This window comes from Eschrichtius robustus (genome assembly GCF_028021215.1).
Source record: "Eschrichtius robustus isolate mEscRob2 chromosome Y unlocalized genomic scaffold, mEscRob2.pri SUPER_Y_unloc_3, whole genome shotgun sequence".
Lineage (NCBI taxonomy): Eukaryota > Metazoa > Chordata > Mammalia > Artiodactyla > Eschrichtiidae > Eschrichtius > Eschrichtius robustus.
In genome coordinates this window covers 514819-529879 of record NW_027175154.1, presented here as the reverse complement: position 1 = coordinate 529879, position 15061 = coordinate 514819, and the positions used below count along the sequence as shown (strand labels likewise).

General features: G+C 36.4%; 1 protein-coding gene across 4 annotated transcripts in view; it reads right to left on the bottom strand.

Annotated features, from left to right (window-relative positions):
* Window positions 1-2525: 2525 nt before the first annotated feature.
* The window catches only part of LOC137757680 (ubiquitin carboxyl-terminal hydrolase 9X-like), a 145547-nt gene continuing 133011 nt past the window's right edge, over window positions 2526-15061 (bottom strand). For all 4 annotated transcript variants that reach the window (XM_068534289.1, XM_068534290.1, XM_068534291.1 and 1 more), the window contains 9 exons: window positions 14277-14502; window positions 13593-13722; window positions 10364-10549; window positions 9729-9949; window positions 9552-9640; window positions 5909-6065; window positions 5542-5754; window positions 5042-5137; window positions 2526-4345 (listed from right to left, as the gene is read on the bottom strand). In XM_068534289.1, coding sequence (XP_068390390.1) covers window positions 4208-4345; window positions 5042-5137; window positions 5542-5754; window positions 5909-6065; window positions 9552-9640; window positions 9729-9949; window positions 10364-10549; window positions 13593-13722; window positions 14277-14502 — 1456 coding nt within the window. In that variant the 3' untranslated portion in view covers window positions 2526-4207. The remainder of the gene's footprint in view (window positions 4346-5041; window positions 5138-5541; window positions 5755-5908; window positions 6066-9551; window positions 9641-9728; window positions 9950-10363; window positions 10550-13592; window positions 13723-14276; window positions 14503-15061) is intronic.

The window sequence follows — 15061 nt, the reverse complement described above, 5'->3', positions numbered from 1 at the left end:
GATGATTAGAGATCATACCCCAATTTTAAGCATCAAATGAGCAAGTCTGAAAGAATTAGTTTATAATAAACTTCCACATGGAGGCATGTCTTATATCATGAACATGTTAGGATTTCCAGAAGTTATGTATAATTCCAATCCTAATTTTGATTTCCCTAGGACTGTCTTCTGAGAAACTCTCATGGTGATCTAATGTTCCACATGTATTTAATTCATTACTGACGTCCTGATGTACAAAAAGACAGCAGCTACTGAAACAGGGAAGAGTCAATTCTTACTCTATGTTGGATCTGTTTTACTTTTTTTTGGGGGGGGGGTGGGCTGTGTTGGGTCTTTGTTTCTGTGTGAGGGCTTTCTCTAGTTGTGGCAAGCAGGGGCCACTTTTCATCGCGGTGCGCAGGCCTCTCACTACCGCGGCCCCTCCCATTGTGGAGCACAGGCTCTAGATGCGCAGGCTCAGTAGTTGTGGCTCACGGGCCCAGCCGCTCCGCAGCATGTGGGATCTTCCTGGACCTCTGCATTGGCAGGCAGATTCTCAACCACTGCGCCACCAGGGAAGCCCCATTTGCTTTTGTTATAATCACTGTCTACAGCTGTAAGCATCCTGCCTTACGGAACTCTGCCCCTCTGCCTGAATGTTAAAGTGCCTTTGTTCAGCTCACAGTGACACTCTGACCCTGCCCACCTGTGAATGGCTATAGAAAAGAAGAAATTAACACATCCCCTCTTATTTTGCAAGACAAATGGCTTTTTAACTTTACTTCCTCACCTCCTCTCCCTCTCTGTGCTATAGAAGAAACTGGCATCCAGATCCCAATATGGAGTTTCAGGGACCCTAGTTTGCCATCTTCTTGGTCTGCCAGCTTTCCGAATAAAGTCGTATTCCTTGCCTCAACACCTTGTCTCCTGATTTATTGGCCTGTAACAAGTTTGGCTTAGCCAGCTAGGAGCCTTGCTGCTTGTGGCTAGCTGGTCCTGGTCAGGCGATACTGGGGCAAGGCCCTAACAGCTGCTGGGACCATGTGTCCTGAGGATCTTCCCTTCAAAATTCCCTGAAGCAGCACTGGCTACCCCAGCCCTTTGCAGTTGAAGTAACTGACAAAATTTCCTGTTACAGAAAACCTAGAATACATTGATTATATATATATAATGGTACCTATATTGAGTAGTGGAAATAAGTACCTTCTCTTTTAATCACTTTATTTTTTCTTTGTATAATTCCAGTTAGAGGTCTTTTGTAAAAAAAATTTCCTATCAATTCAATTAAAGTACCATCAAACTTGTGTTAATTCTTATAAATACACTCAACTTTCCTTATTTGTAGATTCTGTATTTCAAATTTATAACTCGTCTACTCAATAAAATTTATTTATAACCTCAAAATCAATACTCTTGGGCTTCCCTGGTAGTGCAGTGGTTGGGAATCAACCTGCCAGTGCAGGGGATACGGGTTTGAGCCCTGGTCCAGAAGATCCCACATGCTGTGGAGGAGCTAAGTCCATGAGCCACAACTACTGAGCCTGCGCTCTAGAGCCCGCCAACCACAGCTACTGAAGCCCGTGCGCCTAGAGCCCGTGCTCCACAACAAGAGAAGCCACAGCAATGAGAAGCCCATGCACCGCAACGAAGAGTAGCCCCTGCTCGCCACAACTAGAAAAAGCCTACGCACATCAGTGAAGACCCATAGCAGCCAAAAATAAATAAATAAAATAAATAAATTTTTTAAAAAACCCATGGTCCTGTGGCTATTCACAGTCATCACAGAGCAGCAAAAATTTTTATGCATCTGATATTAATGTTCCCAGATAAAGGCGGGTGACGATCTGCCTTTATATTTCCCCTGCCATACTATAAAAAGGAGTCATTTTTGGGGTACTGAGTGGCATATTCTATTCTTCTTTTCTGATTTTTGGTTATGATTCCGCTATTTAAAATAGATCCCAAGTAAAGTGTTTTAAATGCTGTGTAGTGTTCTTAAACACAAGAGGGCCGTGCCACTTTGAGAACTTACGTTTTCAATAAGCATCATTCAGACGTGAATCTTATAGTTCTGCTGCCCTTGAGTTCAATGTCAATCAAAAATATATATTAAATAAAGTATCTTTGAACAGAAACACATATGAAAGAAGATTATGTATTGATGGGTTCAAAAATACAACCAGAGGCTTGCAGGGTCCTAACCCAGTACTTCCTGTACATCAGCATTTAACTCAGTGCTCATGGCAACTCTTTCTAACATAACTACTGTTAAGTAACAAGGACTGACCACAGAAATATGCCCAAAGCACAAGACTACTTACTTTAGGAAATTTAAAAATTAACAATACTTAATTGTTTTTCTTTTCTGTAATTCCTGTGTGGTAAAGGGCAAAAAGCAAATCATTTTCAACACAAAAACTCAACGTGTCTGAACTGTTGAATTCAGTGCATGTCAAGGCATGCTATACAAAAAATTAATTTTATTGCAGTCTGTAAAAAGAAAACAAAAGAGGAACAAGAAACAAAAACACAACACAGGACAAAAGTCTTCTTAAATCAAATTCTATTTGTGTGAATTCAGCAAAATAATTTCTATAAAACAAAACAGCAATATATTTAAATAGTATTGGATGGGCTGTATTTGTTTGCAGGGATATTTGGTTTTTAGATAGGTTCCAAAATATTACACACATTCAAAAGTTACCAATTTTTTTTTAAATTTTATTATTTATTTATTATGTTTATTTTTGGCTGTGTTGGGTCTTCGTTTCTGTGCGAGGGCTTTCTCCAGTTGCGGCGAGTGGGGGCCACTCTTCATCGCGGCGCGCGGGCCTCTCACTATCGCGGCCTCTCCTGCTGCGGGACAGAGGCTCCAGACGCTCAGGCTCAGTAGTTGTGGCTCACGGGCCCAGCCACTCCGCGGCATGTGGAATCTTCCCAGACCAGGGCTCGAACCTGTGTCCCCTGCATTGGCAGGCAGACTCTCAACCACTGCGCCACCAGGGAAGCCCCACCAATTTTTTTTTTAATATAATATTTACTCACAAGTTTCCTGGAATTCTGAAACAAATTTTTATTCTAAAATAGTACTTCAGAATTATATTAACTAACTTGAAATTTATTATTTAATTAAACTCACAACAATAAGAGTTTTGGAATGGAAAAGAAACTGGGATAATTTTGCTCTCAAGTAAAATAGTGACTGACTAGAAAATCATCCAGACATGTTGGTACAATGGTATTTCAAACTACTGTGGGACCCTGATGATGTCCACTTCATCAGGCTGCAGTTGAAGCAAAATTATATATCAAAAAACAAAACAAACGCACCAAATACAGTCTTCTTTTACGCTCCCCACATTCTGGCAGGGCAAAATTTTGCATATTTGTTTTAATATTTTAAAATTCCTATTATCAATATTTTCACATTCTGTATACCACCAGAGACTGAACTGTCAAACGTTAAATATGAAGAAAATATATGTAACCAAAAACTGTTTGTCACATCTCCCCTTGTTTTATTTATTCCTGGTATAAGAAATAAAAGCTCTGGGCAATACAGCTGTCACTTTGAGGAAACTGCTGTCATTGAGGTAAATTTGTCCTCACTGGCTACACAAACTTAGTGTGAAGCCAAGCTAAATGTTATAGCATTACTACAGCTGTAAAGTGATTAATGTATTACCAGAATAAAAAGGTAATATGCAGAACAGTGTTATTACATCATCAATTTTCAGATTATCATCCATGTAATTCAAAGTCTTACATGGCTCCAGTAACTAAGAGTTAACAAAAACTACTGGTGTGATTGATATGAATGGCCTCTTTCAATGTTACCTTTTTTCTTCATTTTGGTAGAGGATTTGATCCAATTGCCACAAAGCTGCAAATACTGGTTGCCAAATGCAGCAAACAGAAAAAATTATTTTTTTGTAGAACTCTGCATTCATCAAAAAAATTTTCTTGCCTAAGAATTAACAAACATTAATATATTATATACACCTCTGCCATTTACATATTGCTATCAGCCATTTATTACAAAACATTATACACTTTCTCCTGCAGGTGGCTCACATACTGACAGCAAATTTCTGCAGATGAGACAATGAATCAACTCTCCACTCCATGATGAACAATTTCTCTAGTTTTAAATACTAGCCAAATATAGAAGTTTGGACTGTAAGGCCTAAGTGCCTGGTCTTAAAGGAACCAGTTAATTACACAAATTTCACTGATCCTTCATTTGAGATGAGGATACTTCTTCACTGCCTTCATAATTTTCTTGTGGTCGTTGGCTAGTTTTCTGATGGTTGTTCAAGTGATGTGCTGCTGGCCCTGTATACGGCTGTCCATGCACGTGATTATTCTGAGAAGGTGAAACAGATCAGCATGTCAGACTTTTCAAATTAAAATGAAAAATCATGGTGTAAAGTCTGTTTAAAAGTAGATATGGGTCTTTTTTTCTTGGGGTGGGACTCAGCAATCTCTGATTTTAACAAGTGCCTTCAGGTGATCTGAGGGACGTTAAATTTCAGAACCACTGCCTTAAAAGATCTGAATTAGTCTCGTTTATGGTTTAATTCAGGACAATCTTTCCAAAAACTTGTTTTTGAATGAAAGTTAAAAGATAAAACATTTTCATCAGTTATCATTCTTTCTTTCCATCTACTGAAGTCAATCAAACTGTTAATTTTAAAAGACATTCTTATTGCAACTAAACATTGCACAGAGGTAACCAAGACACTTCCATTCTTAATATATTTCAATAGTTATTAATTTTACATTGATGTGTTTATCACACATTTTTATTAAATACTACAGCTTTTAGTACAAGAGGGCTGCCTAGTAGAGAAAGAAAATACTACCGGGTTAGTCGAAACATGCTATTACATGACCCCACTCCAACCACTCTTCTTCTTGTCAAAGTTATTCTAAATAGTTCCTTTACTACTTTACAGTCACAGGTAGTAAGTTACAAAATATGTAAGAAAAATAAGTAAATAATTTTTAAGTAAAGCACAAAAATTTGGGGGATAATGAAAACAAGCAAACTCCTGTTTACCTGTTGATAATGAGATCCAGATGAATGAGGATATAATGGGGCATCTTCTGGTGGAGATGATTCATGCTCATCTGGGGCATCTTGGTCATCTGGCTCCTAATATTAAAATATTTAAAGAGATTAAGAATGTGATTATAAAGCAACTTTAAATTTATTTTTAATCTTTAGGAATAAATTTTATTAGATCCGCAAAGCTGACCTGTTTAACATTTTTTTCATTTACTGCAGATAAAATAATTCACAATTAGAGAAAAAGTTTGATTCACCTAGATATATGAGTTTCAGACAATCTCACAAAAATTTCTCCAAATTAACTCTAACAAAGGAGTCAGCAATCTTCTTTGATTACTTGAGAACAACCAACACTAAACATTAAAGCCAATAAAACTGCATGACAAATTTACTGCACAGTAAATTTTTTTAAACAATAAACACTGCCTATAAAATATTACTTCTCTTTCTTCCATTTTTATCTGCTGCCCATTGGTGGCTTTTTTTACCTCTTCTGGACAGAGTTCACAAGCTTTTGCCAGTGTCATCCTAGCACTATGTGATCTCTCTAAGAAATAACCATTTGATGTTTCATTGCTTTGCACTGGAGGAGACCAATTATTATAAGTGTATTGAGGATTGCCAGTGTATGGTCTTCTTTCAAGTTCATCTCCAAGCCATTCCACTGCCCAGGTCCACTTTCTTTTAAGATCTCCATTACCCTTGAAAAGAAAATAAAATTGTTTATGAAAGAATCTGGAATAATTTTTAATGTTAGGTTAAAAAGCTGACTCCAAACTTTCATGATTCTTTTCTTAACAAAGCACCCCTTATTATGATTCAGACTGTTACAAAATTATAAGAAAAAATTCTCACCTGTAATATTTGGTAAGCAACTGGACAACTGCTAAAGAGAGCTACCATACATTTTATACACTGGTATGCTCTTTTTTGATAGTGATTCTTAGAGCGCTGGATAGTATCGAACAACCCATCTCGATCATCTGGAATTCCTTTAAGTGCATTATGAATTCTAGAAAAGAACCAGATACATAAATTTGCGGTATCTCTTAGCTAACATTCTGGAGCCTACTGAATGCCATTCAATACACATTTTGATGTAATAATCTGATCTATTTAAATCTACAGTTAAATTACTAAGAAGGTACCATTAGTAAACCCACTCCATGGATGAGAAAACAAGTACAGAAGTCAAACAACTAATGTCACATAGCTAGCAAGCTGGGGAGCTAAGTCTGACTCAAGAGTCTGAAGTCCTATGAAATTATTATCAATCCGAAATAATTTCGCTATACTGTAATTTAAATGAACAATTAAGGATACCAATACTAAATTGTTCTCATTAAAATTAACTATAAACTATGTCTTCATGAATGCCTCAGTTGAGAACATATTTACTTGTAGTTATTAGACCATGACTTCAAGACTGCACTTCAGAGTGTAAAGTCTAGTTTCTATGAAAGTGATATAATCTGGTAGTACAAAATTAACTTGAATTCTAATCAACAGAATACACATGGTGGTTAAAGCCATTTTCACTGCCAAGAACTGGCTGAATTGCTCGTGATCAATGATTTCATTTCAGCTCTAGCCAAACCTCAACATAACATTTTATATAGCCAATGGAGTCCTGTTCTCCTTAGTAGCCAATTAAATTTATGGGTAAAATTGTGCCTTCTGTAGTATCAGTAGCTGAACATGAAGTATCTAGAAAAAATTCTCTTGCATACCATTTGTTTCACTTAATAGAATATCATTATATTCCAAACCAAAAGCAGGGCTTTTTCTTTTGTTTACATGTTTCTATTTTGCAGTACATACATTCATATAAATCTTGTTTGGAAAATATTTCAGTAATTTTTCTTTTTTTTTTGCCGTCACGCTCGGCATGTGGGATCATAGTTCCCCAACCAGGGACTGAATCCGCACCCCCTAGCATTGGAAGCGTGGAGTCTTAACCACTGGACCGCCACAGACATCTGAGTAATTTTTCGAAGTCTAATGATTTCAGACAAAAAAAAATAACATGCATAGGCATGTTTAGCTGGAAACACTTGTATTATTGTAGTATATATTCTATTTTTATTCTTTAGTTTTTAATTGATAACAAAGTGATACTCAGTATTTCTGCCACATCACCATTAATATCAACTACTTTTTTAAGCCATTATAATCAATATTGTTTTTGCCGGCTTTGTTCTGTTGCCAATGACAGTGCTTGGCACAAAGTAGACACTTTGTAAATATCTCTTAAGTACTGTTTATTGAATAAACCAAATGGTCATTTTACAAAACACTTCACATTTAAGCTAATAACAATCCCATACTAGTTTGTTCACAAAAACTCACTATTGTGCACATTAATCCAATATTTATACCTTTACTATTATCACTTCCTTGAGTGAAACTACAAGGCTAGGATGAGACTGATGAGTTTAAAGCATCTGTAAGAAGTCACACGGGACTTCCCTGGTGGCTTAGTGGTTAAGAATCCGCCTGCCAATGCAGGCGACACAGGTTTGAGCCCTGGTCCAGGAAGATACCACATGCTGCAGAGCAACTAAGCCTGTGCACCACGACTACTGAGCCCGGGTGCCAAAACTACTGAAGCCTGCGTGCCCTAGAGCCCATGCTCCGCAATGAGAAAAGCCGCCTCAATGAGAAGCCTGCGCACTGCAATGAAGAGTAGCTCCTGCTCACTGCAACTAGAGAAGCGCCCACGCGCAGCAACAAAGACCCAATGCAGCCAAAAATAATGAATTTAAAAAAAAGTCACATAGTAAATAACATATGCTTAAGTTCTTTAGAAAAATAATTAATGAGTAAAAATTAGATCCTATTAAAATAGACTCTAGAAGTATCCAATTCTGTCAAGATACTGAAATAGGTACTAAATAAATGAATATAGGTTGTAACATTTTTGTTTCATGGTAATTTGTTTCTGGTTAACACTATTTTGAAAACATTGATTTTGATTTGCTGGAAATTTAAGATGCTAAATTAGTTGAGAATTTGAAAACATTAATTTAAGAAGTCTAATGTATTTCCAGTCCCTCTTAAATACCTGATTAAAGTGATTTATCATTAAACACTGTGTTCTACAAATTTATTAAAAACTTAAAGTCATTTAAATTTTTTCATTTCTATTTATTTAAAAATTAAGATTTTACTGGTTATTCTGAGGATCAATACACAGACATTTCCATTTGTACACAATTCTTCTAACATTATGTACCAAAAATCTAAAAACTCATGTAGTTGTGATTCTTTTAACAGTTATTCCAGTGACCTTACAGCTTAAAATTTGGAGGCAAATTTTCCTTAACAGAATATCAAGTACCAATAGCTTCATATTATAAAAATTAATTAATTAATTAATTTTTGTGTGCGTTGGGTCTTCATTGCTGCATGTGGGCTTTTCTAGTTGCAGTGAGCTGGGGCTTCTTCTTCTTGCAGTGCGTGGGCTTCTCACTACGGTGGCTTCTTTTGTTGTGGAGAATGGATCTAGGTGTGTGGGCTTTAGTAGTTGTGGCACACAGGCTCTAGAGCACAGGCTCAGTAGTTGTGGTGCACGGGCTTAGTTCCTTTGCAGCATGTGGGATCTTCCCAGACCAGGGATGGAACCCGTGTCCCCTGCACTGGCAGGTGGATTCTTAATGACTGCGCCACCAGAAGTCCCCAGTATCTTGAAATACTGACATGCTGTTATATCTTAAGTCCCACTAATTCACAATTTAATATCATACATGCTACATACTCAACTCGTCAATCGTTCACAGCACATTAACAAAGTTACTAGGAAAACTGCACTACCATGGCCAAAGATGTTACAGGAGTGCACAAAATTCTGAAGGTCATTTTCAGATTTTTCTTTTGCTTATTAGAATGACTAATAGGTGGCAATATGTATACATATAAGTCCCTGTGGGGAGAAAAGTGAGGGTCAAGTGGTAGATTTGGGCAACTAATTCTGTATCAGTATTCTTAGGCTGAGTTTTACTGCAAAGAACACAGCAGAATTTTGGGAAGAACTCTGAAAGTCTGCTGGTAGGTAGGATAACCTTAGTTCAAACAAGTTACTGTTGACTCTTCATATACTAATAAAACTTCTAACAGACTAAGGATTATTGTTAAATACCTAAATGTTACTTAGTGTAATGAATTAAAAAACAAGCATATGTAGTCCTAAATTACTATTAATGGAACTTAAAAACTTATCAAAAGCCTACGTTAGTCTTCTTAAGTTAAAAAAAGTGAAAAATGTTAAGTACAAGGAAAAAGACTAGTAATAAGCACGGAACTGCAGTTTTAAGAAAAAATAAAAATGAAATAAAACTGTGATAGGGAAAACATTCATTTTGTTATGTTATTATATATTTTTAAGATTAAGCATTTAATAGAGATTCAAGAAGTAAAAATATATTCAGCTACTAGAAATTTCAGTTATTTCTAGAACCTAGAAAAATGTAATTATTCTGGTAGCAAAAAGTGTATCCACCTGTGAGTCTGCCAAGAATCCTCTATTAGTAAAATCTGCAGAAGTAGATCCAAATATGGCCGAAGTTCATAGGTGTATGAATACGCAACCTAAAGACAGGTAAAACATAACTGAATTTCTTATTTAAAGGAATAATTAATCAAATTACAGACATATGAATGTTTATTTTCCTTTAACCTGCCAGAGAAGTTCACTGAGGACAGTAGAAGAGAACTGAGGATTCTCCCAGCAGCAAAAACGAAGCAATTTGATGGTTTCCTCTGAGTTACTGCAGTCTTCAATAATTTTCTTCACATAACTTGTTTTCACAAATAAAATGTCTGCCACATTCTGCTGAATTGGCATTATAGGCTGCGATAAATTAGGGTCACCAAAAGGACTGGGAAGAGGGGGATTACCTAGAATAGATTTGTCATCAATGAAAAGCCAATACACTTCTTTGCAAAACTGCAATATTAAATTTTTTATTAAAAACAAAATTATAAATTAAGTGTCCTAAGCACAATAAAACATTCATTAAAATGATCAGATATACTAAGATAAGATGCAAAAATATAAATGCTGACACTGAAGACAAAATATAAATAAAGTTAAAATTCTTACACCATTTCATAAATAAGGGATTTATCACAGTAGGTGGTAAATTTTGAAAAAGGTCTCTTGTAAACATGTAAAAAAGCAAACGGTTTAAAAATATAATAAAGCATATAGTCTTTTACTTCATTTATATAAATGTCAGAATTTTAATTTAGTACTACAGAAGGCTAGCATTACTTTTAAAGTACTATAAAGAATGGAACATTCTACTTTACCACTGATTGAAGACTGCATTCTTGATGAGACATTGCAACAGCGGATCAGCTGAGACACTACCGAGTATAACTTGCCTAATTCAGCATACTGATATTTGATTGGAGGACCTGGACCTTCATCTAAAGACACAAGCATAAAGGTAGCAGGTACACTCAATTTCAGAAGCTGTGTCTTTTCTGCCACACCTGTAAAAAAGGGACGAGAGTAATGTTCAGGAAAAACAAGCAAAAATAGTAAGAATGGCAGGTTCTGCTTTAATAAAAAAGTAACTATGTATAGCTGCCTACAATTTTTATGATTAAAGCTCGTCTCCTTTGATTAGACTGCACAAATACAGATAAAACAAAAAATACGTTGATTTAGTTAAAGTAAATTAAAAACAAATGTATTTATTTTTGGCTGCATTGGGTCTTTGTTGCTGCATGTAGGCTTTCTCTAGCTGCGGACAGTGGGGGCTACTCTTGGTTGTGGTACGCGGGCTTCTCATTGCAGTGGTTTCTCTTGTTGCGGAGCGCGGGCTCTAGGCGTGTGGGCTTCAGTAGTCGTGGCATGCGGGCTCAGTAGTTGTGGCTCACAGGCTTAGTTGCTCTGCAGCATGTGGGATCTTCCTAGACCAGGGCTTGAACCCTGCATTGGCAGGTGGATTCTTAACCACTGCACCACCAGGGAAGTTCCTAGTTAAGGTAAATTTAATTATTCTAACTGTGAAGTACTGATCATGACTCTGGCATTCCAATTATACTAAGCCCTAGAGAAAAGCACACTTTGTAGGGCCTAGAGAGACCTGAGGAGCCTAGATACTGTCTCTCAACAAAGTAAGGGAAGATGACAAAGACAGAAACTACGCTAAATGAGAAACAAGGTTTTTTGGTAACCTACCATCTTCTCTTTTTCCCCTCTCTAGAGAAAAATTTTGGGGGGGAAAAAAGCCTAAATTTCCTGTTGCTTGTTTTCTAATTTTCCCATTCCTCATTCTCATTTAGTTTCTCTCCCAAACTTGGTTTGAAGCTAAAAAATAGTTCTCAAATTTAACTATTTCCTTGTTCTTGAATCTTTTACTTGGGGTTCTGTCTCTTCCATTTTCTATTCCCTCCCTCCTTCTGTCCATCCTTTCTTATTTCCTCCATTTTCTATTTCTTACTCTTAACTGTGGATTCTTTTCTTCTAGCTCATAGAAGATGTTTTTCCCCAAAGTTCTCATTCTACACTATCTCTTAATACTGCTTACTTTCCTGTGACTAAATATATAGTCATTATAGAATCTATACTCATTCATATAGATGACTCCAAATTTTGGATGTATGTATCTCACTGTTTATTGGAGTTCTTTGCTAAGGTGTACAACATACTTTTAAAATTTAATCTGCCCAGATAGGTTCCTATTCCTACGTTTCCTCTCAGTAAATGGCAACACAGTTCTCTTAGTTCCTCAAGTCACACCTTGGACATATGTCTTTTCCCTGCTCCATTCATTCAAATATCCAATCACCAAGGTCTGCTGATTCTCTCATAAAAACTCCTAAATCTTTCAAGTGTTATCTTCCTTATTGCCCACTCCATAACATAAGGCAATAATGATATCTGTCTATAGATTATACTACAATCTCTAGTCTTGTACAACTGTAATCCATTCTACACTATAGCAAGTGTAATCTTTCTAAGGTAAACCTCGCTAATAATGTTATAATGGCTCTCAGTGCCTGCACAAGACCTGCAAAAAGAGCAGGTCCATCACCTATCTCGTATCTTTCACCAGATCATGTCACACAGAAAAACATTCATATTGTCCACTGAGCCAAGTCATGTAATGCCAAGTCTTTGCATCTACCATTCACTCTGTTTACAAATTCCCTGCAACACTTTCTCCAACAACTTTACTCTCTTTTTAACAGCCTCTTCAATAAGTGGTGCTGGGAAAACTGGACAGCTACACAGAGAAGAATGAAATTAGGACATTCTTGAAAACCATTATACAAAAATAAACTGAGAATAGATTAAAGGCCTAAATGCAAGACTGGATATTACAAAACTGCTAGAGGAAACGAAGGCAGAACATTCTGACATAAATCATACCAAAATTCTTTTGGATCAGTCTCCTTAAAACAAAGGCAATAAAAGCAAGAATAAACTAATAGGACCTAGTTAAATTCAGAAGCTTTTGCACAGCAAAGGAAATCATCCACAAAACAAAGACAACCTCCTGAATGGGAGAAAATATTTGCAAATAATGTGACCAATAAGGGGTTAATATCCAACATATACAAATAGTTAATACAACTCAACATCTAAAAAACAGCTCGATTCAAAAATGGACAGAATTGAATACACATTTTTCCAAAGGGGACATTCAGGATGCCGAAAGGCCACAGGAAAAGATGCTCAACGTTGCTAATCATCAGGGAAATGCAAATTAAAACCACAATCAGATATCACCTCACACCTGTCAGGATGGCTATTGACAGAAAGATAGCAAATAACAAATGCTGGCAAGAATGTGGAGAAAAGGAAACCCTCCTACACTGTTGGGAATGTAGACTGCTGCAACCACTATGGAAAAGTTTGGAGGTTCCTTAGAAAACTAAAAATAGAAATACCATATGATCCAGCAATCCCACCCTTGGGCATGTATCTGGAGAAAACCATAACGCGAAAAGATACATGCAGCCCAGTGTTCATAACAGCTCTATTTACAATAGCCAAGCTACAGAAACAACACAGATGTCCATCGGCAGAGGAATGGATAAAGAAGATATGCTACATGTATACAATGGAATAATACTCAGCCATAAAAAATGAAATAATGTCATTTGCAGCAACATCGATGAACCTAGAGATCATCATACTAAGTGAAGTCGGACAGAGAAAGAAAAATACTGCAAGCCACAACTACTGAGCCCATGTGCCACACCTACTGAAGCTCGTGCACCCAGAGCCCATGCTCCACAACAAGAGAATCCACCGCAATGAAAATCCCACGCACCACAACGAAGAGTAGCCCCTGCTCACCGCAACTAGAGAAAGCCCACGTGCAGCAACGAAGACCCAATGCAGCCAAAGATAAAAGAAAAAAAAAAGTTATACAGATAATCTGCAATGGATTTCAAGGATAAGCATGGAATAACTGCTTCTACTTTAGAACAGATTAGTTCTCAACAATGCAATAAACGCTTTCATCATTTATTATGTAAATACAAAGCAACACATTAAAAAGAATATGAAAACTCTTACCTAAATTGGCATACATTACAAACAGATTGAAATACTGCTGTAAATGACGGCCATGTTCCGAAACTTCCCTTCTCAGGAGATTTAATACTGCTCTTAGTAAGTGATCACTCAAGCTTAAGTTATCACATGCCTGTGAATCATAATTTATTATTTCATCAGCAACAAGATATAGAAAAGTATACTTCTATGTGCATTAAAAGTGTATGTCTGCATAGAGGTTATTAGGCAGAAGTATCAGGTAGGAAATTATTAAACACATTTGTTTTTTGGGAAATGAAATATATAGCTTGGGGAGATTTCATTGCAGATGTTTTATAATGTTTTTGAGTGGCAGATAATAATAATAAAATAAAAACCACTTGGAGTTTTATGCTAAAAATGATACTTAACAAAAGATTTAAATTTAGCCATTATAAAATTAAACCTTAACTGAACATACACAATCTGAAGACTTAGTACACAGCTGGCAAGTAACCGAATAAATAGAAAAAATTTTCCTTATATTTTAAAGTGCCCAAAAATCAAACATTACTGTGAAACAATTTTAACGAACTCAATTGATGTGTGCAAACATTTCATATATGGTATATATGTCAAACAAATGCATATGTTTACTGATTTCACCTGGCAGAAAACAGAATTTACATTTAAGTATTTCATAATTAAAGAAAAGCTTTTGATTACCTGACTAGAAGGTCCTGGAGATGTGAAAGATGAAGGACAAGGCCCATCTTGCAAAGAAAAATGTGCAATAAATACTATAAGTTTTGCAAATGCACCCCTCACTTCTGCACTAGGGCACTCAAGAAGGTATTCAGAGAAACGATTTGAAACATTGAAAAGGACATTATGAGCAAACCAAAAACGTACGTTCTTGCTGTGACGGAGCAGAATGCACAGTACATCATACCTAAAACAGAAAAATATATGAATTTTCATTTAGGTGCCTCCATTTTAACTGCTACAATGAACCAACAGGTTTCTGTGAACCAAATAAAGAGGAAAGAGCTCTGCAATTAATGATCTTAGTTGTTGTTGTTGTTGTTGTTGTTGTTTTTTGGCTGAGCCACATGGCTTGTGGGATCTTAGTTCCCTGACCAGGACTTGAACCTGGGCCCTTGACAGTGAAAGCAGGAGTCCTCCCCACTGGGCCAAGGGGGAATTCCCGATTATAGTTGGTTTTAATACAAACTTCAGCCCTGTGACCTGATCTAGTCCCATAGTCACAAAATGAATTAAATGAGAACTGTATATGTAGGTGGATACAAATCTATTAACTCTTTCTGATCCAGTGATAACTCCTTAACATCTTCTAATCTGAGAGATGCTAAGAACAGTTGTTAGATTAAGGTATTAAAATGTCTTCCATATTTTACAATTATAAACTTAAGACTATAATCATTTAAAAATCCTCTACCTTTTTAAACATAAGCAGAATGAATCCATGTAGTAAAGATATAGAATATAAG